The following is a 23499-nucleotide window of genomic DNA, read 5'->3' on the forward strand; positions in this document are numbered from 1 at the left end:
CGGCAATTCTAGTCACAGATAAATGAGTGCATATTATACTTATAGTCACAGTCAAAAATTGCTCACTGTGGCTCTGGTACACTTCAGAGCCGGAATAAGGCTGGGGAGCCCTGAGAGTTACACAGAGCGGTAGTGGTGATGGGGTACGCACACACTTTATATAGACATTAGTCAAAGTTTGCCTCCTGAAAACATTTAACTGTTCATCAGTTGTCTTGCGTCTAGTGCTTGAAGGCTCCACAAGCACAGTTTAGATTAACACACACTCATTAAGACATGTAGGTCCTCATCAGATAAGTTGCCACAAAATGATCCCTTGGTTTCTCCCCAATCATCTTCCAGGTTCAGACAAACCCATGCTTGTACTGGTGTGTTGTGGTGTTCATCATCTTGATACCATCCTCTGCCGCCAGTGTAGAAACATTAAATGAATGACCAGGAGGACAATGTGCTTGAAGAGAGGTTTATTGGTAACACCTCAGGCACATCTCAGCCACAGCTCAGCCACAGCTCAGGCACAGCTCAGTCACAGCTCAGTCACAGCTCATCACTGGAGGGAACACTCACTCGAAGGTTGGAATGTCATGTTGGAACGTTCTATTGTTCCAAGGAAGAGGCGGGCACAGGCAAAGGGTGGAACCACTATGGAGGATACCACACTGGGCCATGCTTACATTTTCCAAAGAGCGAGTTACCCAGGCAACGCAGGTGCACTCCTTGCAGCCTCCACGTTGACCGTCATAGTTTCCAACTCCTGCGGCAGGAATCGACTACCTGGTGGGAGAATGGCTGAAGGATGATGAATAACTGGAATGTGGCAGTTCAGAGCAATGGAGAGGAGACTTTATAAGTTTTACTGTCATGACTATCATTTCGTTCAGCTTTTGTAAAGGAGTTGTGGAAGGGAGATACTTCTTACCTCATATATTGATTTTCTAAATCCCATGCACTGACCTAAATTGTGAAGGCTTACCCATGGAATTATTTCCTAAAATGCACTTCTCAAGTCAGGCGAATGGCTGACTGGAAGAGTCCAAAAGTCCCTTTCTGTATGCCTCTGTATACGCATGTGAATACCTATGCTGTGTATTGTATATTGTGTGGAGTTTGAGTGTCAGTAATAGGAATTGCCACATAGCTATTACTGACTATAACGAGATCTAAAGGGAGGCAGTGAAACAGTTACAAAAATACAAGTAGTCTAACTAGGTTTCCATGTCTTCCCCATTATTTCGACCTCTGACCTCTGGTGGTGTCTGATGTACTTACACATGAGCACCTTACTTTAAGAGAAAGACTGTACTCAGTGTAAGTATTCTGTAGCTTTGAGGCAGAAAATCCCGGTGTGCATTTGATGGGTATTGTGCTTGATTGTGAATTGTAAACTACAGGCGTGCTAAACAAGCTGTCCATGCATGTGATTATTTCTCAACCTGTCGTGTTTTGTTGCAGGTCGCAGTGACATCGCTCCCACTGTGCAGTGTGACGTTTCAGCAATGACATTGTCTCTCAACAAGTGCCTCCTGGAAAGGTTCAATTACAGCTTCACACAGATGCATTTTGAGGATACGAACTGCACAGCCACAACTTCTCTGCAGCTGGAGGGTAATGAACGGGTGATCCAAGTTAACGTCGCTCCACGGGCAGGATGGTGTGGAAATGAGGTGGTGGTAAGAAAGAATACACTGTGTACATTTCAGGCCTTTCAGTTAGTAAAGGTTGTTGTTGTCCTATAACATATTTACTTCAGTGCAGAAAGTAAATGAGAAGTAATGCATTGTGTAGTAGTGTTCTTCAACTCTTTCCTAAATTGGAGCAGCGTTGGGATGGTCCTGGAGTAGACAGGGTGGCTGCTCCAGATCCTGAGTGCATGACATAAATGGCCTGATATCTTGTTTTTTCTTTTTTTACACTTCTAAGTCTGCAGCCTGATGGTTTCCTGGCTGCAAGTTTACCACAAATACCCAATTATGGTGAGCCTGTCTACAAGATGAGTGAGGGTGATGGTTGTGATGGCTTTGTGAGTAATGCATCTGGTTCAGAAGATGTTGTGGTTGGCAAGGAGAGTCAATGGAGTTCCATTAGCATGGTGGTGATCATATTTTTTTCAGGCTCTGCATGAGTCATGCTGCAGTGTGTAGAATGCCTTTAAGCGGTGCCAGTGCAGATTCTGATAAGCCATGGAGCAGGGAGTAAACATTATCCAGATGCAAGAGCTCTACGATTCAAACAACAATTCTGATGTCACTTTCTGAGAGAGCTGGTTCCAGTCCATCTTTTTTGTTGACAGTGTGCTCCTTGAGGGTGACATTGATGTCCAGGGTGAATCCAAGTGACTTGGCATTCGGTTAACCCCTTCCATGCTCATAACAAGGTCAGCTCGTCATGGGTGTTACCTGTGCTGTGCGTTTGACGAGTTGACCTTGTCATGAAACTATAGTATTCAAGCATTTTCAGCACAGGAGGGGAAAACCCCCTAGCAGCCAAGGTGTTAAGCTTGGATTCGAAATTATTAAGGTTCATGTTATTATAATGTCATCTCATACCAAGTTTGTAGGTTTTCTTGTTTTTTGTTCTTGACAAATAATAAGAATTCTGTCATGGTTGGGTAGAGCTTCCGGTAAGTGCTGAACATCCATGTCTGGATGATGTGCGGGCAATGTTTGAGGCTTTGGTTGTCTGAATAAAAGGAAACTTTAAAATAGAGCATAATGGTGCATTTTTATGGTTTCTAGCTAACCAAGCTCCATGTGGGATCTAACAGCTGGTAGACACTAGGCAGATTCAAGGCCTGTGCAGGTGAGATCTAACAGTTGTTAGATACTCATTAGAGTCAGATCTACTTCATGTGCAATCAAAGCGGTACTAGACACTCAGCAGATGTGTGGCTGCTAAATGGGAGATCTGGCAGCTGTTAACTACACATCAGACTCACAGCTACTTCATGTGGGCTCAAATAGCTGGTAGACACTCAGCAGATGCACGGTAACTGCACCTGCGGTCTAATAGCTGCTAAATTTTCACTATTATAGCCATATAGCCCACTGTAGAGGACAATACCAGCCATTAAAGCCTGTTCCAGCATGAAAGGCCGGATCCAAAGGCTTTCCCTCATCTCTTGGGTCTTAATTTAGAAGTTGCTTGCTTTCGGTAACACGCTTTATGGTAGATACTATTTCTAACTGCTGTTTCCTCACCTTTAAAATATCTGTCAAGACTTTTTTTCAGAAATGCACCTGTGAGCCACTAGATGGTGCCACTTGGCTCCTTATTGAAATCATACTACCCTGAAGAGCGTGGCTTGTAGCTGCTTTGTTTTATCCCATCCGTAAAATTGCTTACGGCCATACCCACCTCATTATTTGATTCATGGACCTGCTCTTCAACAGAACCTCAAGCTCACCTCTGTCTATTTTCTGCTGTGGGCAGTACTTTAGAGCTTAGGCAAGTTTGGAGGGGTGGCAGTTGTTTTCTGGTACCATTACATTGAAAAAAATTGCTCTGTGATCTTTTCACATTAGTGGTAAGCCTGTATGAACAATCATTTACATTGCTTTAGGTCTCGCTTTTGGGAGAGTTTAAGCTATTGATATTGTAAATAGCAATGCCTTTTAATAATCTGTTTTGATAATTAACACATAAATAAAAGGCATTGCCATTTATGATGCCAATAGCTCAAACTCTTGCACATGCGAGACCTTTTTCACTTCAAAGAAGCGACCGACATAGTCTCGGGCTGCTTGGAAAGTGAAAGCGTTTATGGCGTGCTGAATGTTGCAGGAAAGCATGTCATGCCTGCAGATGGAGAAACACATTAAAGAAAATGATGCTTACAGAATAAATAAGACCTACAGTGTAACAACAGAAGTAAAAGGGCCAGTTCTCATTGGGGGTTACAAATGAAGACAAGGGGTACTAAGGAGGGAATAACAATCCTATTAACGAATCAGAAGCCAGCATTTACAAAGGACAAGGACACAAGCCAATGGAAAATATGGATGGAGAGTGGGCGGGGCTGCAAGTCCATTCTCAGATACAGCATGCCTCACAGAGTATGTGCTGCTCAGGATCTACCAAACAATGAGGCTGCTTTCATGGCAATACTGCCTGATGGCTCCATATGCCAGAGCTGCTGTGTTTTCTCTTTCCCCGGAGGATGTGTGTTTGTCAAGTCTGGTCTAGCTGACTGCAGATCTATTGTTCTCTCTACCCGTGGATGGTGCTGGCTGAAAGGCATAGACGACCTAGTATCAAGGCGGAGTTCATCCCACTGGGGATTGAGGGCACTTATGCTGCTGATTTTTGTCATTCTACTGTCATTTATTGACGTGACTTGATGCTGTTTTGAAGATAGATTTGAGACCAACGATTGTTCTTGGCCCAGCTTGTGAACTGACTTTTGCTGAAGACTATTATGTCTGTTTGAGTGATTTAAAGAGCCCCGAAAAAGTTCTCTAGGCTATTTGCCAAACTGATCGAAACGCGTTGGCTGCCTGTTTGTGAAACCTTGTGTAAATTTGAGAATAAAGAATTGAAAGAAATATATAAAGACTGAATAAGCTCTTTTTGTTCAACTGCACTGCTCTACATGTAAATATTGCAGATCTATTGTTGTCAATGTCTTAAAATACCTGATAAGGACTTTGGCTCTGCCCAGACGACTATTTTTCTTTTCACCTCATGTTATATTATCAGCCTAAGGTATTTTTATGCCCCCTGTGTAGGCACAACGCATTATTTCACATCTAAAAAGGATAACATATGTTGAATACTAAAATCAATCCTGTTTTTTTTGTTTTTTAACAACAGCAGAGTTTTCCAAATCTTTTAGTCAGGAAATGTATCACAGACAAATACACATATATGTTTTCGACACACAGCCTTGAAAGCACACAACCCACCTGCTTTATAACAACACACATATTGGCAATGCAAATGGTTTTAATGTGGGAACGCATCAAAATATAGGCATACACAAATGCAATTTGCATTTATCGGCACCGTAACGCCAGGCCTGTTTAGTTTGCCAATGCTTGTTTACACTCATAGCACCTGGCACAATGTAAGACGCTTATAATGGTGTCCCACATAGGGTTTTTGACCCGGGACGCACAGAAACTTTGAACAGCCGATCTCCAAAACGTGCACATGGGAGATACAATAGTCAACACTGCTCCTGCACTTCAACGCTAAGAATGCCTTCCCCTGTGCCTTCCTACATCATTTCTGTTGCATGCATCTGTCATGCTGCACCACTGTCACCTGCACATGTGCACACTGCACTTTGAGTAATTTAGGTTAAAAAAATATATATATCTATAAGCGCGCCCCGGTACGCGCACCGGGGCGCTAACCAGCGCGCTACGCGAGTTCGCACGCGGAAAACTGATTGGCTCTCAGGTGTCTTTCAACATTCCAAACAGTCTGGAGCGGCCGCCATCTTGTGTCTTGGTAGGATCAAGACACAAGAGGTGGCAAAAACAAAGGGGGAAATGACCATAAGGGGGCAGAGTAGACCCCTCCTGACCCCCTAGGTTTGATGTGGGGGCTATAAAAGGGCCCCACGGGACAAACATTTTTTTTTTTGATTTGCGCGGAGGGAGCGCCCGGTATGCGCACCGGGGAGCGGACCGGGGAGCGTACCATGAGGAAAAGAATGACAGAGTTTTTTTAAAAATGAAGCCTTTTTTTATAAATTGGAGGTAGTTCTAGAAAGAACTGTTTTTTTTCTTCTTTTTGTTGTTTTATATTTTTTTAATGCTTTTTTGGAACATTTTGTACTTTTTTTGGCTTTTATGAACTATTTCATTTTTTTTTGGATATTTTTATGGGGAGAAACAAAAAACAGGGAATTGTAAACGGCTCAACTCGAGCAAAAAAAAATAAGGAAAACATTATGTTTTTTGGGGCAATTGTGGTTGTCACCAGCACGGTTGATGAGCTTTATGCTCTGCTCACCATAGGTAAATGTAAATGTAAATGTACATGTATATGTATTTATATAGCACAAATCACCGACCCGGTATCTAGGCGCTTGCTTAGGGAACCCGTCCTGGTATTCCCCTGTGAGATAACCCCGGCAGGGTATCCACAAGGTGAAAGCCAGGCATCCCACCACGAGGGGCCGTTGTGGAGATTAAGCAAGCTATTGCCCAGAGTCTCAGAGTGTGAACCCGTGAATCGAGTAGGCACCGGAGCGAGAATTGTTGAGTCCGTGGAATTTTTGAGCCCAAGACCCGCCGAGGCGGGGAATTGAACCCTTGTCCCGGGCTGACCTCTGCTTCCAGGTCTGACTCCTCTAACCAGTGAGCCACACTTCTTACCACAAAAAATACAAGTGATCTTGAATTCACCAAACTGTGGTTGTATGTTTGGGACCATCTCCCTTGTCTCTGGTCCCGATGGAGTGGGTTGCTTTCTTTTGGAGGTGCTGGGTGAAGATTGGGGAGGGTTACTGGCCAGTTCTCTCACCTCTGCCGCAGCATAGTTGTTGGGATGCTTGCGCTGCATGTGCCAAATCATGGTGTTATTGCCAAATGAATATTTCTTATTAGGGTTCCCCCTTGAATGTTCAATGCCACAGATTTGGCAAGTCACCTTTGGCGTATTCACTTTCTTCTTGTCCTCTGGGATGGAAAAAAACTCCCATACAATGTGCTGCTTTGGCCTATATGGGGTCTTGTCTTCCGGCAGGAATGTCCTACTCCCCTCCTCTTCTCCTCCTCCTCTTCTTCTTGACCACCAATATGATGTTGTGGTGGTCCTCTTGGTGGTGGTGGTGGTGGTGCAGATGCTCCAGCTGCTGCTGCTACTGTAGCCATTTTAAAGTACAAAATATTAGTCACAGATCTCCAAACAGGTCTTCCTCAGTCGAAGGACAAAGTCAGAAAAAGGAAAAAAGGTGGGGGCTTTCATCATTTGGAAAAAAAAACTGTCCTGGATCAATGAAAAGTGTTATTTTCAGGTCACATGACCTGGGCTTTCATCATTTGGAAACCAAAACTGTTCTGCACCAATAAAAAGTGTTATTTTTAGGTCACATGACCCGACGCGCTTAAGCTACGCGCCCCCGGGCGCGCCCCGGGGCGCGTCGCGTAAGCGCATCGGATGCTTACGTTGCGCGATCGTATGCGCTCGAGTGCTTCCGGGTGCGCTTACGCCGTGCGTATCACACGGACGCGGCTACACGATATGTCACAATGATGTTTTCGGTCGCGGCAATAGTGCTAACGGGACGCTCACCGGTACGCGCCGGAAAACCGCGCTTTCTGGTGCGCTAACCGGGACGTGCACCGGGAACGCTCCAGGGCAAAAAAAAAAAAAAAAACATAAATAAAATAGTATTATATAAATATACAATATAGGATTCATTATACAAAATATTACATTTCATAGGTTTGAGGCCCTATATATAGTTAGGAATTAGCATTTAAAAAACCTATGAAATTCACTGAAAAAACCATAGGTTTCACACCAGTTATAGTAAGGAATTAGCATTTAAAAAACCTAGTAAATTCACTGAAAAAACCATAGGTTTCACACCAGTTATAGTAAGCTGGAGATTTTACTGACATAAAACCATTGAAATTCCACGTTATAGTTAGTTGGACTCTATATAACTTGGGCGCCTGCAATGCACTGCTGATGACGTCACATATTGCATCACTCATGACATGGTCAGTGACATCACTCATGACATCACTAATGACACCTTCCTTGTGACAGACTGACAGACCTCCTTTCAGTGTAATGTAACCCTTGAAACACATATTAAAAAAAAAGAATCTAACATTTTCTTAAAAATAAAGATACCCATACCAGTTACAACAACCAATTCAGTAATTCCACCTTCTATATACACATCCTCTCATTCAGCAACAGTTCTATATAGTCACTCATACATATACTCACTCATCATCATATGTAGTGATACACATATACATCCTGTTACACAGTCATCCAAAAGTTACTCACACACATACTCACACATGCAAATAAACTATTGCACATCCATTTATTTGCATATAGAACTATACACACAGTACCACCTTACTTCTAAGGAAACTTACACATACTTACTCTCTTAAACAATCACTTATAGAAACACATACTTATTTAAACAGGAACTCTTTCAATCTCTCACTCTCACATATACCTACTTATGTACATCAATACTCACATATACTAGATTAAAACAGATGTAGTTACTCATAAAGACACTAGTGAGGCAGTCATTCACTCACTAACACACACATATACACACTCATCCACCCATACAGTCCTGCACATACACTGTCTTAAAAACACATACAAACAGTGAGTCAGTCACCAACCCATGCAGCCACTTATACACAAAGTGAAACACTGATACAAACATTTAAATATTTAAACAATACTCGCTAATATATGTATTCACTAAGATACACTTAATAAGCCAGTTAACCAATCAATTTTCTTTTTAAAAAACATCCATTAAGACACTTATTTAAACATTTATTCTTCCATCGACCTTTACAAATACATCAAATACATTTATAAAACATATTGATTTTTCCAGAAAGACACACATTCACTGGATGGTGTCATCAGTGATGTCATGAGTGATGTCACTGATCATGTCATGAGTGATGTAATATGTGACGTCATCAGCAGTGCATTGCAGGCGTGCAAGTTATAGTGAGTCCAACTAACTATAAAGTGGAATTTCAATGGTTTTATGTCAGTAACATTTCCAGCTAACTATAACTGGTGTGAAACCTATGGTTTTTTCAGCGAATTTACTAGGTTTTTTAAATGCTAATTCCTTACTTTAAATGGTATGAAACCTATGGTTTTTTCAGTGAATTTCACAGGTTTTTTAAATGCTAATTCCTAACTATATATAGGGCCTCATACCTATGTTTTTTTCTTTGAAGTTCAAAATTTAGTTAATAGCAAATGTCTATAGCTATGAAATGTAATATTTTTGAAAATGAATGAATCCTATATTTTATTTGTATTTTAAACAATTTTTTTTATTTTTGACCCTGGAGCGCTCCCGGGGCGCGCCCTGGTGAGCGCCCCGGAGAGCGTAGTCATTTGAAGCGTCCTGGTGCATGAACCGGGAAGCTTCCTGTTAGCGCCAATGTCACGAACGAAAACATGATCGTGACGTATCGCGTAGCTGCGTCCGCGTGATACGCACGGCGTAAGCGCACCCGGAAGCACTCGAGCAAATACGATCGCGCAGCGTTAACTTCCGACGCGCTTACGCGACGCGACCCGGGGCGCGCCTGTGACCAGTAAACCCCCCAGTCATCAAGGACCACCTCCCAAAGAAATGAACCCACTTCATCGGGACCAGAAACATCAGAGATGATGACTTGTATTCAGCAACGATTTGCTGATTTTAAAATCACTTGTACTGCATGTGGCAAGCTTATCGCCTAAAATCCTAACTATAACTACCTAGGTAATATATATATATATATATATATATATATATATATATATATATATATATATATATATATATATATATATATATATATATATATATATATATATATATATATATATATATATATATATATATATATATATATATATATATATATATGTTACCTACTGGCGGTCGCCAGTAGGTATATATAGTTAGGATTTTTTCCCTATGGCATTTCTGAAAATTCTATGTCTAATAACTTTGGCGTTTGTGGACGGAATCGGCTGAAATTTTCAGGAAAATGGCACATTTTGTTTCTGAGCAGCTCCTGGAAATTTGGGGGCGTTCCGTCAAGGGGGGGCCGAGAAAAAAGGGGGGTCCCAAAACGCGTTTTTCCCATGTTAATTTCCATAGGGCGGTTGGACTCACTTTTAGCCCGAACGGCTGAATGGATTTCCACGAAACTTGGCAAAATTGTAGGGACTGTTAGCCCGATGTGCCTTTGCTAGGTCTCAATATATGTGCTTCAGTGGATTTTGAGAAATTAACGTTTAAATCAAGATATATATCTGTAACAGCGCTCCGGGCAGCGATCCGGTTAGCGAACTTTTCGCGTATCGGAACTTTGCGAAGCGAAGCTGATTGGCTCTCCGGTGTCTGTCAACATTCTAAACAGTCTGGAGCGGCCGCCATCTTGTCTCTCGGTAGGATCGAGAGACAAGAGGAGGCCAAAACAAAGGGGAAATGAAGGAAAGGGGGCAAGGTAGACCCCTTCTGACCCCCTAGGATTGATGAGGGGATATTATAGAGCCACGCTGGGCCCAAAAAAACAAAACAAAAAAAAACCGATTTTTTCGCCGTAGAGACGCGTCTTGGTACGCGAACCAGGCAGCTAACCGGGCAGCTAACCGGGAAGCTAACCGGCAGTGTAACGGGAGTCTGAGGAGTAGCTGATTGGCTGTCAACATTGTAAACAGTCTGGAGCGGCCGCCATCTTGTCTCTCGGTAGGATCGAGAGACAAGAGGAGGCCAAAACAAAGGGGGAAATGAAGGAAAGGGGCAAGGTAGACCCCTTCTGACCCCCTAGGATTGATGAGGGGATATTATAGAGCCACGCTGGGCCCCAAAAAAAAAAAAAAAAATCCGATTTTTCCGCCGTAGAGACGCGTCTTGGTACGCGAACCGGGCAGCTAACCGGACAGCTAACCGGCAGTGTAACGGGAGTCTGAGGAGAAGCTGATTGGCTGTTATCATTGTAAACAGTCTGGAGCGGCCGCCATCTTGTCTCTCTGTGGGATCGAGAGACAAGAGGTGGAAAAAAAAAAGGTGTAAATGAATGAAAGGGGTAAGGCAAACCCCTCCTGAACCCCTAGGATTGATGAGGGGGCTATTAAAGTTTCCTGGGGGGTGAAAAAAAAAATTGCGATTTTTCGCGGTAAAGGTGCTTCCTGGTACGTTAACCGGGCAGCTAACCGGCAGCGTAACGGGAGTCCGACATATTGTGTTTTTTGAACGTTTGTGATATGTGCACGTGTGGATTTTGTCTAATTAAGGTTAAAAAAATATATATATATCTTTAAGCGTGTTCTGGCGCGCTTACGTTTTGGGTTTGGTTTGCGCTGCAGAGACGATACGTCACGGTTATGCGATGCATCATGAGGCGTCTCACGGGCTACGTGATACGTCACTTAATAAAGAATATATTTTACAGCTATAGATATTAGCTTTTAAAAAACCAATGAAATTCACAGAAAAAACCATAGGTTATAGACCATATATAGTTAGGAATTTGCATTTACAAAACCTTGAAAATTCACTGAAAAAACCATAGGTTATAGACCATATATAGTTAGGGATTAGCATTTAAAAAAACTTATTTTACTCGCACAAAACCATTGAAATTCCATATATAGTTAGATGCACTAACTATATATCGCGGACCCGCAATCCACTGCTAATGATGTCACATATTACATCATTCATGACATGGTCAGTGACATCACTGATGACATCACTGATGACATCTCAAATGACATCACTGATGACATCACTGATGACAACACCCAGTGACTGTATGTTTCTGTAAAGTTAAAATATGTCTTACATATTGAAGAATGAGTGGATGTATAAGTGTCTGGATGAAGGATTTAGTAGGTGCATGACTGACTGTATGAGAGAATGATTAAATGTGTCTCACTGAGTGCATGGGTTAGTGATTAAAGTGTCTTAATTTGGCAATCATTATTTATGTTCTTCTGTAAACTGCTGCATGTTTAAATCAGTAGCTATATCAGTAACTATATGGGTTATTGAATGGTTGCCCAAGTATTTGTATGGGAGACTGAGTATGTGTGTGGGTGGCTGGGAGGTGTATAACTCTGTGCATAGATGTGTGAGAAGTTGATTCCCTAGGTGTATGGGTTCAAAAGTGCATGTAGAAACAGCTGTATGGACAGTTGACTGTGTGCATGAGTATATTGGTGAGTGAATGGATATCTCAGTTCTACATGTCAAAGTAAGTACATATGTAAAACACACTCCATGTGAGAGTTGACATATATAAATAACTGAACATAAGAGCCAGTGAATGTGAGAGTGGCTGTATGAATCATTGTGAACTTGTATCAAGGATTGTATAAGAGAGTAAATATGTGTTAGTATATGTTTGAATAAGTAAGGTGTGTATAACTGTATAGTTGAGGAAATGGAGGTGTGATTGATTCTTTGCATGACTGACTAGGTGTGTGGGTAACTCCATGGATGTGTGACAGTCTGTGAGTGCCTGTTTACACTGAGTGTATCTAAGGTTATATTAGAGTCTGAAGATGTATTATCACATAAATGATATCATCAGTGATGTAATCAGTAATGTCAAATGAGATGTCAGTGATGTCATCAGTGATGTCATTTGAGATGTCATCAGTGATGTCATTTGAGATGTCATCAGTGATGTCATCAGTGATGTCACTGACCATGTCATGAATGATGTAATATGTGACATCATTAGCAGTGGATTGCGGGTCCGCGATATATAGTTAGTGCATCTAACTATATATGGAATTTCAATGGTTTTGTGCGAGTAAAATAAGTTTTTTTAAATGCTAATCCCTAACTATATATGGTCTATAACCTATGGTTTTTTCAGTGAATTTTCAAGGTTTTGTAAATGCAAATTCCTAACTATATATGGTCTATAACCTATGGTTTTTTCTGTGAATATATATATATATATATATATATATATATATATATATATATATATGTATTAAAGCTCTCACTTGCCTCGTTTTTCTAAGAAAAGAGGAAGCACTCTCAGGAGCGGGTTCACAGTTTTTATTACAAACCCACAGCGACCAGACGCGTTTCGGTGTTTTGCCTTTATCGATGGTAAAATAAGCGTCTGAGGCAGCCATTTTTATTTCACACCACGTGGTGTTTGACATAGAGAGAGGACATCTCCGTGGAAAGTGTAAGCGCCATCTTGGCATGGTCAAATGACACATTAACACCCAACTATTCCGAATGGCATCATTACAGACGAACACAATATTGCAGTTCATCCCGCTAATTCGTAAACGTCATATACAATTATCACAAAATTACGTTACGTTGCAATAACGCCCTGGATGGGCTTGTGACCAATTTCCCTTTCCGCAGTTACTGCCCTTCTATCAGGCCCTGAATGGGCCCTATCTATACATAATTCATTTGTGTCTCAACTCAAGATGTGCCCACATACAAATACATACAACATATAATCACATTTCTTAAAAAGTTCAGTTTTGATTATCTTAACATTGACCATCACATTCCCAAGAGCCATGATACACTTTTTGGACCTAGTGTTTTCCCAAATGTACCGCCAGTTCTTCATGGGTGTTAAGGCCATCCGGGTGCTTTGTTTGTAGGTCAATGATGTAGTGAGACTCTAGTCTTCGCAACGTCATTAGCCTATCCCCCCCCTTGGATGTATTGGGACATGGTTCAATATGTAGAACCTCAGCAGTTACCTGTCACTCTTATGCTTCAACTGGAAGTGACGGGCTACCAGATAGGTCATATTACAGTTCTTTATAGCCCTACAGTGTTCAAGGACTCGTTTTTTGTTCTCATGGATGGTACTTCCAATGTACTGGAGTTCGCAGGGACATACCAAGCAGTATACCATATACGGAGTACTGCAAGTCAGAAATTTCTTGATTTTTTTGGGTTTGTCCATACCTGGAACTATGTATGAAGGGACTTTTTTACTACTGGAGCAGGCCTTGCATTTACCGCAGGGAAAGAAACCTTGAAGGTTCGTAGATAGTTGGACCGAGGGCTTTTTCCCTTGATAGCTGCTTCTAAGTGTATCCCTCAGTGACCGTGCCTTCCTGAAAGGCAGCAAGGGTTGTGAAGGAATGTCCAAACCTATCACTGGATCCAACTTTAGTAGGTTCCAGTTTTTTTTAAAGATTTGCTTTAAGCTTCCTGCATCTTCTGAGAAAGTTGTGATCATTCTGAACTTCCCATTTTCAGAACTCCTACTCTTTCCTTCAAACTTTTTTCCCATGTTAATTTCCATAGGGCGGTTGGACTCACTTTTAGCTCGAACGGCTGAATGGATTTGCACGAAACTTGGCAAAATTGTAGGGACTGTTAGCCCGATGTGCCTTTGCTAGGTCTCAATATATGTGCTCCAGTAGTTTTTGAGAAATTAACGTTCAAAACAAGATATATATCTGTAACAGCGCTCCGGGCTGCGCTCCGGTTCGCTTACTTTTCGCGAAACGGAACTTTGCGCGCAGAAAGCTGATTGGCTCTCCGGTGTCTGTCAACATTCTAAACAGTCCGGAGCGGCCGCCATCTTATCTCTCGGTAGGATCGAGAGAGAAGAAGAGGTGAAAAACGAAGGGGGAATTTAATGAAAGGGGGCAAGGTATACCTCTCTTGACCCCCTAGGAATGATGTTGGGGTTATTAAAGGGTCTCGTGGGGAAAATAAAAAAAAATATATTTTTCACGGTAGAAGCGCTTCCCGGGCCGCGAACTGGGCCGCAAACTGGTAGCGAAACGGGAATTCGCCATTTTGTGTTTCGTTTTAATTAAATTACTAGGTATAAGGGGGTGCGGGAGACGTATCCTGACCCCTTATGTTTTCTGAGGGTGGCTGAGGAGGCTCATATATGTTGATACATGTCTTCCAGCGGCTGTGCGTGAGCTTTTTTTTTTTTTTGCTGCGTGACGTCTGTTAACGTTCGATTCGATGGAAATCAGGAAGTGTTGACCACCATTTTGTCACTGCGAGTAAATATTTTGTTATAAATGAATCCTTATTGATAAAAATTGTCTGCGCCATCTTGCCTTTTTGTCCAATGCCACAATTTTGTCGTGCACGGCAGCCATTTTAGATGCCTTGACCAGACCCACTCTCTGCACGCCGTCGATTCTCAGCACGGCTCCCCACCCTCGCAAGCATCTCCCCCACGCACTGGTCACCCCCGCTCTCTCTCTCATGCATCGGCCATATACTTCCCCCCATCTGCGCTGCTCTTCCCTGAGAATCACACTCTGTGCCCGCCCGACACCTCCCTTTCACCCTATTCACTACCGCACCCTCTGACACTCCTCTTCCTCTGTGTCCGATTGTCCAGGCCGGACCCAGGCTATCACCTAGCCCTGCGGATGTAGTTTATGGCCCCAGCTGTAGAGAATCCAGACATACCAATCCTCCCGATTCAGGCGTGAGACTACTGATTTCAGTGCTAGTCTTCCGCCTCCCGATTCCTGCAAGGAAAAATCCGGGGGCATATTACCAACAACTAGCGATAATTTTTGTCTCTAACTTGTTTAGAGACAAAAATTATCGCCGCACATCGGCGAATTTTATCGCAGATAAACCTTGCTATTAGCAAGGTTTATCGCAAATGCGATAAAAAACGGCCGCAATGCATGAATATCGCTGAAAAGTCAGCGATATTCATGCATTATCCAGCAAATGCTCTTAGCCATGTTATCCACCTTCCATTGGATAACATGGCTAAAAACTGCTCAGGGCAGGTGTTAGCTTTTGGAGATATTCGCGCTTAGCGCGAATATCTCCAACAGTTGGTAATAGGAGATAGCGATGGTTAGGGACTGTTTCCAGTCGCTAACATCTTGGCACGCCCACTTTGCATGTCATTAGTGATAAATATCACTGACATGCAAAGCGGGGCCCAAGATGGTCGCTATCTCCTTTTAGCTGTCACTAACTGGTGTTAGCGACAGCTTGGTAATAGGGAGATAATTTTATCTCCTTTTTTTTGGCTTTTAAAGCCAAAAAAGCGGAAATAAACCCCCTTGATAATATGCCCCACGATTCCTCGGGGGTTTCAGCTGACAGGGCTTGGTATTGTGTTACGTGCTAATTCTTCCAGGAAACGTCAGAGGGTCGATGCAGGGGTTCTAGAAGGGGTGACAAACCATTTAAGCCTCATGAACAAGCGCATGGTTTTTTAAAGATTTGTGAAGTACTCGGGGCGGCGGTGTGTGTGTGCCCTCTTTCAGGAGCGGGCGGGGGGGCACTGCCAGCAACTTGCCAGGCCAGGTAGTGTTCAACACGTGCATCACCCTTTCTCTGCCTGCTATTGCGCTCCATGCTTCGGAAAGGTAAGAAAAAGAACGTGCATTTGAGTTTGAAATGTCCGATCCTGTAGCAGTACACTTGCAAAGCCCACACATGACAATAACTCGATTCAAGGCCCCATTCACCCGATTTTTTAAAAATATATAGCACTCCAACAAAGTAGGATTATAAAACTTTATTAACTTTTAAATATAACGAACGCAACAAAAACTGTAAATATATTTAAACATTTTTTGAAATTAACCAGAACTATAACGATAACAACAACAACAACAATAATATAACTTTTATGCCTAAATTACGCAAACATTTAGCTAATCTGCTAAAGGGGGGAGTCGCCATTTCTTTACAATAGTCAATAATGAAAAATCAACATCAATAGGGTTGTCCGTATTCCCGATGCAGCACTATAGTGCAACATACACAGCACCTGGGGTGTCAAGAGTGAACAGGTCCTAGCTGCTTAACCAATGACTGACAAATGCTATATTAAACACTTACTATGTATAATACTTACGTTCACGATAACAACAACAACAACAATAATATAACTTTTATGCCCAAATTACGCAAAGATTTAGCTAATCTGCTAAAGGGGGGAGTAGCCATTTCTTTTGATAATTTATTTATCCATCCGTAGCCTCTCTAATCTCCATTACAATATGTTTCTTGCTGTCGCTAGCTGATGAAAAAACTAAAGTGATAACTTCCTCATCCTTATTTTGTCTTTCTTTGTTCCTTAAGATGTTATCTGTGTCAACCTCTTCCGAGAATGCTGATGCGTTATGGATTTCCTTGTGTTTCTTAATAGCATTGGTGTCTGCAGACTTCTTTGTCAATTCTGTGAACATGATAACTGCTTCATAGACAGACGATATCTTTGTTAAGTCATTAGTGTTAAGTGTGTCTGAAACTACAGTGCCCTTCTGTTTTTCTTTCTTCAGGCTCTACAGAGTCTTGTGTGTTGTTCTTTTGAGCGACAATTATTCCAGAGGTTTCAGGTTCACTTGTTTTGTCCTGCAGTGAGTTAACAGCTTTAGAGACTTCATGTTTATTTGCTATGTCCTGCTGTTCGTCAACTGCTTCAGAGACGTCAGCCTCATTTGTTATGTTTGACTAGATCCTGGACCTGCCCGGCCGCGCCCAAAGTGGCGCCGGTATAAATGGGACTCGTAACTGCTTGTTGTGTACTGGTTGCCCAACCTTGATATCACGAGATACGTATGCAGTTTTGAAGCACATGGCGGAGGCTCGTCTGCTGTAGTGGGGCGCCCCTTATCGTTTCAGTCGCCATTCCGCCCGCTTTTGCTACACTGTGCCTTTTCCGCCATTCAGCTGTTTACCGCCCGCTCTTACGGCTACAGCGTCTCGCTCACCATGTAGTTGAGTTGCTCCCACTCTTGCGGTGCAGCGATAGGCAGCTGCCACAGGACTCTTAAAATGACGGCCGGCTCTTCGGATTTGGGACTGGTCCAGTAAAATGGCCCTGGGACACCTTGGAACTCGGACGCTTGTGTGCCAGGGCTTGGGTTCCATTCTCGAAAGCGTCCCCTCAGCCTTGAAGATTGTACAAAAGTCTTGGGGGCCCTCGACTCCCGCAGGCTTCCGGTGGGGAGCGGCTGCCATGATTGCTTGCGGAATGGCCACGACGGAGCTACGAGATGGTGGTGCTCTCATGGTGACGCCAGCTTCAGTCTGAAACATCCAGAAACAAGGTGGGGCTTTCATCGTTTGGGAAAAAAAATGTTTTAATCCAATGAAAAGTGTTATTTTTAGGTCACATGACCTAGTCTTACATCATTAGGAAAACAAAAGTAAAATGAACCAATGAAAAGTTGTATTAACAAGTCACATGACCTGTTATGCTTACGTTACGCGCTGCGCGGCGCGCTCTGGATCGTTTCCGGGAAGCTGCGCCTTGCGCACCGGAGCACTTCCGGGTGCGCTAACGCGGCGCGTCATATGACGCATTACGCGACAACGGAGGTCCAGAATATAGTCAAAATGTCTCCACCAACCAGCGGTCGGAATACAACCGCTTTCAGCAGTCCAAAAAGTTCAGTTAAATCTTAAGAGCGGGAGCAACTCAACTACATGGTGAGCGAGACGCTGTAGTCGCAAGAGCGGGCGGTAAACAGCTGAATGGCGGAAGAGGCACAGAGTACCAAAAGCGGGCGGAATGGAAACTAAAACGGTAAAGGGGCGCCCCACTACAGCGTGTCTTCAGGTCAAACGGATTGTGGGACAAGGTCCAGAATGGAAGAGTCATCAAAAGGGAAAAAATTCCGCTGGACCCCGGGAGCCGGCTGCCTATGTCGGGGGCGATCTCAGGCCACACCAGGGCAACACGACTTGGGGAGGGGGCAGGAGCCAAGCGCCCCCTCTCAGTCCGCGCCATCTCACCGCCCCTCGGGGGCCTCCGTCAAGCGGTTTAGGGAGGCACCGTATCACATTGTTTTCCAATGCAGTCAGGTCCACAAACGGACCCCACTTACTTTGAATAGTGAAGCTGCAGCAGGTGCAAATAAGGTTTAAACAGTGTTACAAGCGCTGCTTAGAACTCTGAAGTATGGCATTCAACATCCAGGACTTATGCCATTTGTGTAAGGCAGTGACATCGAAGCAACTCAGGGACAAAAAGCATGAACGAACATTCACGTATGAAAATCTTATTTGGGGAAGGGGCAGGATCCAAACGCCCCCTCCCAGTTCGCGCCACTACACCGTATGTGGAAAATCTGAAGCCATCGTTCTACAAACTCTCAACGCTTGCTATCAGTGCATGAGTTTCATGCTCGATCGATTGAGCTAGCCGGATCGGGCAATAAAAAGTATAAAATAGTTATGTAAATAGTTATTTAATAAAATGTTTTACCCTGTTTCTTTGCTGGTGTGTTGTCTATATTTATAATATTTGCATAGGGTTTGTCGTTATTTTGGGCGGGGTGGGTGGCGGAGTCGAGCTGTCTTGCAGCCCTCATGGTGTGGAGCTCAGTTCATTTCACTATTTTCGTATTTCTCATGAAGGGTTGTTCCTAATGTTTGTATTTTACCGAGGTCAAAAAGAGATCGAATTAGTGGTCTACTGATTTTGCCCGATTACTTTTATTTTTGTACACGATTTTTCACTATCTGCAAAGACTAAACAGAGTATTGCGACTTTGTGCTTGTTTGTAAATAGAGAATGATCCAAAGAGAACCAATTCTAAAACAGTAAATGCTTGGATAACAATCAATCAAATGGAGAGACAAGCAGGTACGACGGATTACAACGGGGGTAAAGGTCTGCGTTAACTACCGTTCAATATCTGCAAAGAGAGAGTACTACTAAGAGAAAAGAAGGGAGGGGGGGCAGCGTTCAAAGCACATCAGCGTGCATAAACACGAAAACGTTTTTACCTATCACGTACTTGACATTTGACAGCTTTTGATATTTGCTATTAAAAAACCATTGAAATTCACAGAAAAAACCATAGGTTATAGTCCATATATAGTTAGGAATTTGCATTTACAAAACCTTGAAAATTCAATGAAAAAACCATTGGTTATAGAACATATATAGTTAGGGATTAGCATTTACAAAACCTTATTTTACTCGCATAAAACCATTGAAATTCCATATATAGTTAGATGCGCTAACTATATATCGCGCACCCGCAATCCACTGCTGATGATGTCACATATTACATCATTCATGACATGGTCAGTGACATCACTGATGACATCACTGATGACAACTCAAATGACATCACTGATGACATCTCAAATGACATCACTGATGACATCATTGATGACAACTCAAATGACATCACTGACAACATCACAGATGACATCATTTATGTGTTAATACGATGAACCTCTACAGACTCTGATATATCCTTAGATACACTCAGTGAAAACAGACACTCACAGATTGTCACTCATCCATGGAGTTACTCATACACGTAGACAGTCATGCAAAGAATCAATCACACCTCCAATTCCTCAACTATACAGTTATACACACCTTACTTATTGAAACATATTCTAACACATATTTACTCTCTTATATAATCCCTAATAAAAGTTCACAATGATCCATACAGCCACTCACACATTCACTGGCTCTAATGCACAGTTATTTATATATGTTAACTCTCACATGTACTGTGTTTTACATATGTACTTACTTTGACATGTAGCACTGAGATATCCATTCACTCACCAATACACTCATGCACACAGTCAACCGCCCATACAGCTGTTTCCACATGCACTTTTGAAACCATACATCTAGTGAATCAACTGCTCACACATCTATGCACAGAGTCACACACCTCCCAGCCACTCACACACATACTCAGTCTCCCATGCAAATACTTGAGCAACCAATCAATAACCCATATAGTTATTCATATAGCTACTGATCAACACATGCAGCAGTTTACAGAACAACAGATATAATGATGCACAAATTAATACAGTTTAATCACTAACCCATGCACTCAGTGAGACACATTTAATCACTCCCTCATACAATCAGTCATGCACCTACTAAATCCTTCATCCAGACATTTATACATCCACTCATTCTTCAATATGTAAGACATATTTTAACTTTACAGAAACATACAGTCACTGGATGTTGTGATCAGTGATGTCATCAGTGATGTCACTGACCATGTCATGAATGATGTAATATGTGACATCATCAGCAGTGGATTGCGGGTGCGCGATATATAGTTAGCGCATCTAACTATATATGGAATTTCAATGGTTTTATGCGAGTAAAATAAGGTTTTGTAAATGCGAATCCCTAACTATATATGTTCTATAACCAATGTTTTTTTCATTGAATATATATATATTTGTATATAAGAAGCCCTGAGCCCTCAGACCTACTAGGACATTTAGTGCTATTTCTATGTCTGTGCCCGTACTGGTTTTTCATTCAGAAAATCTGGTCACCCTATTTTAAGGGCACTGTAAAAAAAAAAAGTAAAACGGAGATTAAGTAACTGAGGTTTTGTTGTGTTTAGGAGGGGATGCAGGCCAGTGCAGGTAAAACTGAGGCTGTTGTGAGACAAAGAAACGGCATAAAAGATATGGTTTGCACGCTACGCATTCAAGCCAGGCTGCCGCTCACCTGGCTCTCGCAGTGTTGCAGGGATCCTGCTCATACACAGAACTGTGCACAGAGACCCAGGACCTCAGAGAATAATGGTGGACCAAAAACTCACCTCAGTACCTAGAACGCCTAACCGACTAGCATCAGTGTCTCATTAGCTCTTTGTCCTATAGCAAAGGTACCGATGATTAGACAACCCAGAGCATGCGACTTAGGATACTCTCAGGAATGGTGGGAATCAAGAACACTCTTTCGTTTTATTATCTGACCAGTCCATAACATGGGTAAAAAGTGACAAAATAAAGTTTAAAATGTTTATTTTAAGGACGTGCTCTAAGATTGAGTATTTTTGCTAAAATAAGCAGGCTTATGACTAAAAAATATTACAATTAGCATTGTTACAATTCCATAAAACACAAAGGGAGAAATCATATTATAATGATAGTGGAAACAGGTCCTATAATGCGATGTATGCCACCCTCCTTAGCTAGGAACTAGGTTTTATATAATAATAGAAGATCTCTTAGGCTTGAATGGGGAACCCCATACCTCCAAGACCAGTAGAGATGAATCACATCAGGATCTGCAAAAGCTCTCTCTCTCGGGAAACAGATTTTCTCCAAATGTTCTAATCATGCATGCAGTGCAATATTAAAGGCGCTAGAATTTCAGTCAGCTGGATCTGTGCACATGTTCTGTCTAGAGCGTGAGTCGATCAGCCAGAATAACAGCTTACATTGTTTTGTTAACCTTGAAGGCTTCTGCACACACTGTACAGACAGAGATTGTGGTATAAGTCTAGAGATGTTGAAAACAAGGATTTCCCATGTGAAGCAAAGTCAAGTAGTCTAACTTAAATTAACAGATACATGCAGTGTCTTGTGCAAAAGCTGCAAAGTGACAAAATGGCGTTTACATGACTAAAAGGCTAAGCTAACATAGCAATGTGTGCACACAAGGCCCTGCGTTTACTACACGTCCCTTGATCGGAACACACACAAGAAAAAGGAGACAATTTAAGAACGCAGAGTTCAAATTCGAGTGAGACAGAATCAAGTTAAAAAATTCGCCAAAATGTAGAATTGAGAGTAATAAGTTCAGAATAGTAAAGCAAAATGAAAAAATGAAAAAAAGGGGGCGGGAGTTACCCAACCATAAAAAGGGAGACATCGAGCTGCCCATGCAGAGGAGGAAACAGCACATTCTTACAGCAGACTACACGTTGGGAGACAGTTACAATGTACCGAATCCCAGCGAGCATACCACAGCAATCCTCCTTATTTAAAAGTAAATAGCTACCATTTGCAAGCAACGTGAAAGTCGGTGTAATTGCGGGGACCAGATTACCTTTTAAGATGCAGGCTAAATTAGGAGCCTGCGTGTTACAAGAGCCGTGCAATTGCACATTTTTGCAAACTAGTGAGTGATCAGGTGTAGAAGTGCAGTCATCGCCTTTTAAATAAACTTCTTTACCCTCCCTCATGCACCTATAGGTAAATGGTAGAGACCAAACTCCATGGAGATAAGGGCTACCTAATGGTTCTTATCTGCCTATGGCATAATGTTTCATGCCAGAACTGAATTTGAACAGAGAAAAAGGAAGAGTTATCAACCCATGAATGAGCTATACAGCTGAATTACTTTCAACAACAGAAAAAGGAAAAGGTTCCAATTTTTCTATATGTAAAAGTGAATATGCAGCATCCTTCATCAACATAAATTGCTGTTTGTCAGTCAAATTAAATGGCAGAAATTAAGAGGACATGTCCATGTAGTCCCATGGAATTTTACCGGCTTCTAAAGTTTGTAAAGTCCAAAGAAACTGCATATTAAAACGCAATTGATTTTGACCATGATACAACACAGACACTTCATCTTGAACAATATCAACAACAGATGACACAATATTGTCTAATGTATAAATTCGGTAAGAAAGAGTATTAATGCTATTATCAACCACTGCAAGCACTTTTTTCTAAATTAGCTTGATCTATAGCACGCAATCTAGAAGCAGCTTCAATTTGAGACAGTTTCCAAACCTCATTGTAAATAGCATGTGCCCATCTTTTTGATCTGCCTCCCACAGGGCCTTTAACAAAGTCATTAAAATCAACATTGTCAGACAATTTGGATAAATGTAGTTTAACTGACGCTAAAGTGGAATGTTTAAGCCAGTTCTGACATAACTTGCCTACAGAATAGGTAGTAACAGAATGGGCGGTTTTAAAACGGGGATCCACCCTAACGTGTGTATAGCCAGGGGCCAGACCCAGAAAATGATGTTGGCATGAATCTGCACTTTTATGCCATAACAACCAACCCTTGAGACCCAAGCTGGAAATATTAAAGGAGGAATTTTATAACA

At 42.1% G+C, this 23499-nt stretch overlaps 1 protein-coding gene across 1 annotated transcript in view; it reads left to right on the plus strand.

Annotated features, from left to right (window-relative positions):
* LOC147725077 (uncharacterized) overlaps nucleotides 1–23499 on the plus strand; it is a 184959-nt gene that overhangs the window by 47118 nt on the left and 114342 nt on the right. Inside the window, exon 3 of the mRNA XM_086918159.1 lies at nucleotides 1453–1670. Coding sequence (XP_086774285.1) covers nucleotides 1453–1670 — 218 coding nt within the window. The remainder of the gene's footprint in view (nucleotides 1–1452; nucleotides 1671–23499) is intronic.

Source organism: Lissotriton vulgaris, chromosome 4_1 (assembly GCF_964263255.1).
Source record: "Lissotriton vulgaris chromosome 4_1, aLisVul1.2, whole genome shotgun sequence".
Lineage (NCBI taxonomy): Eukaryota > Metazoa > Chordata > Amphibia > Caudata > Salamandridae > Lissotriton > Lissotriton vulgaris.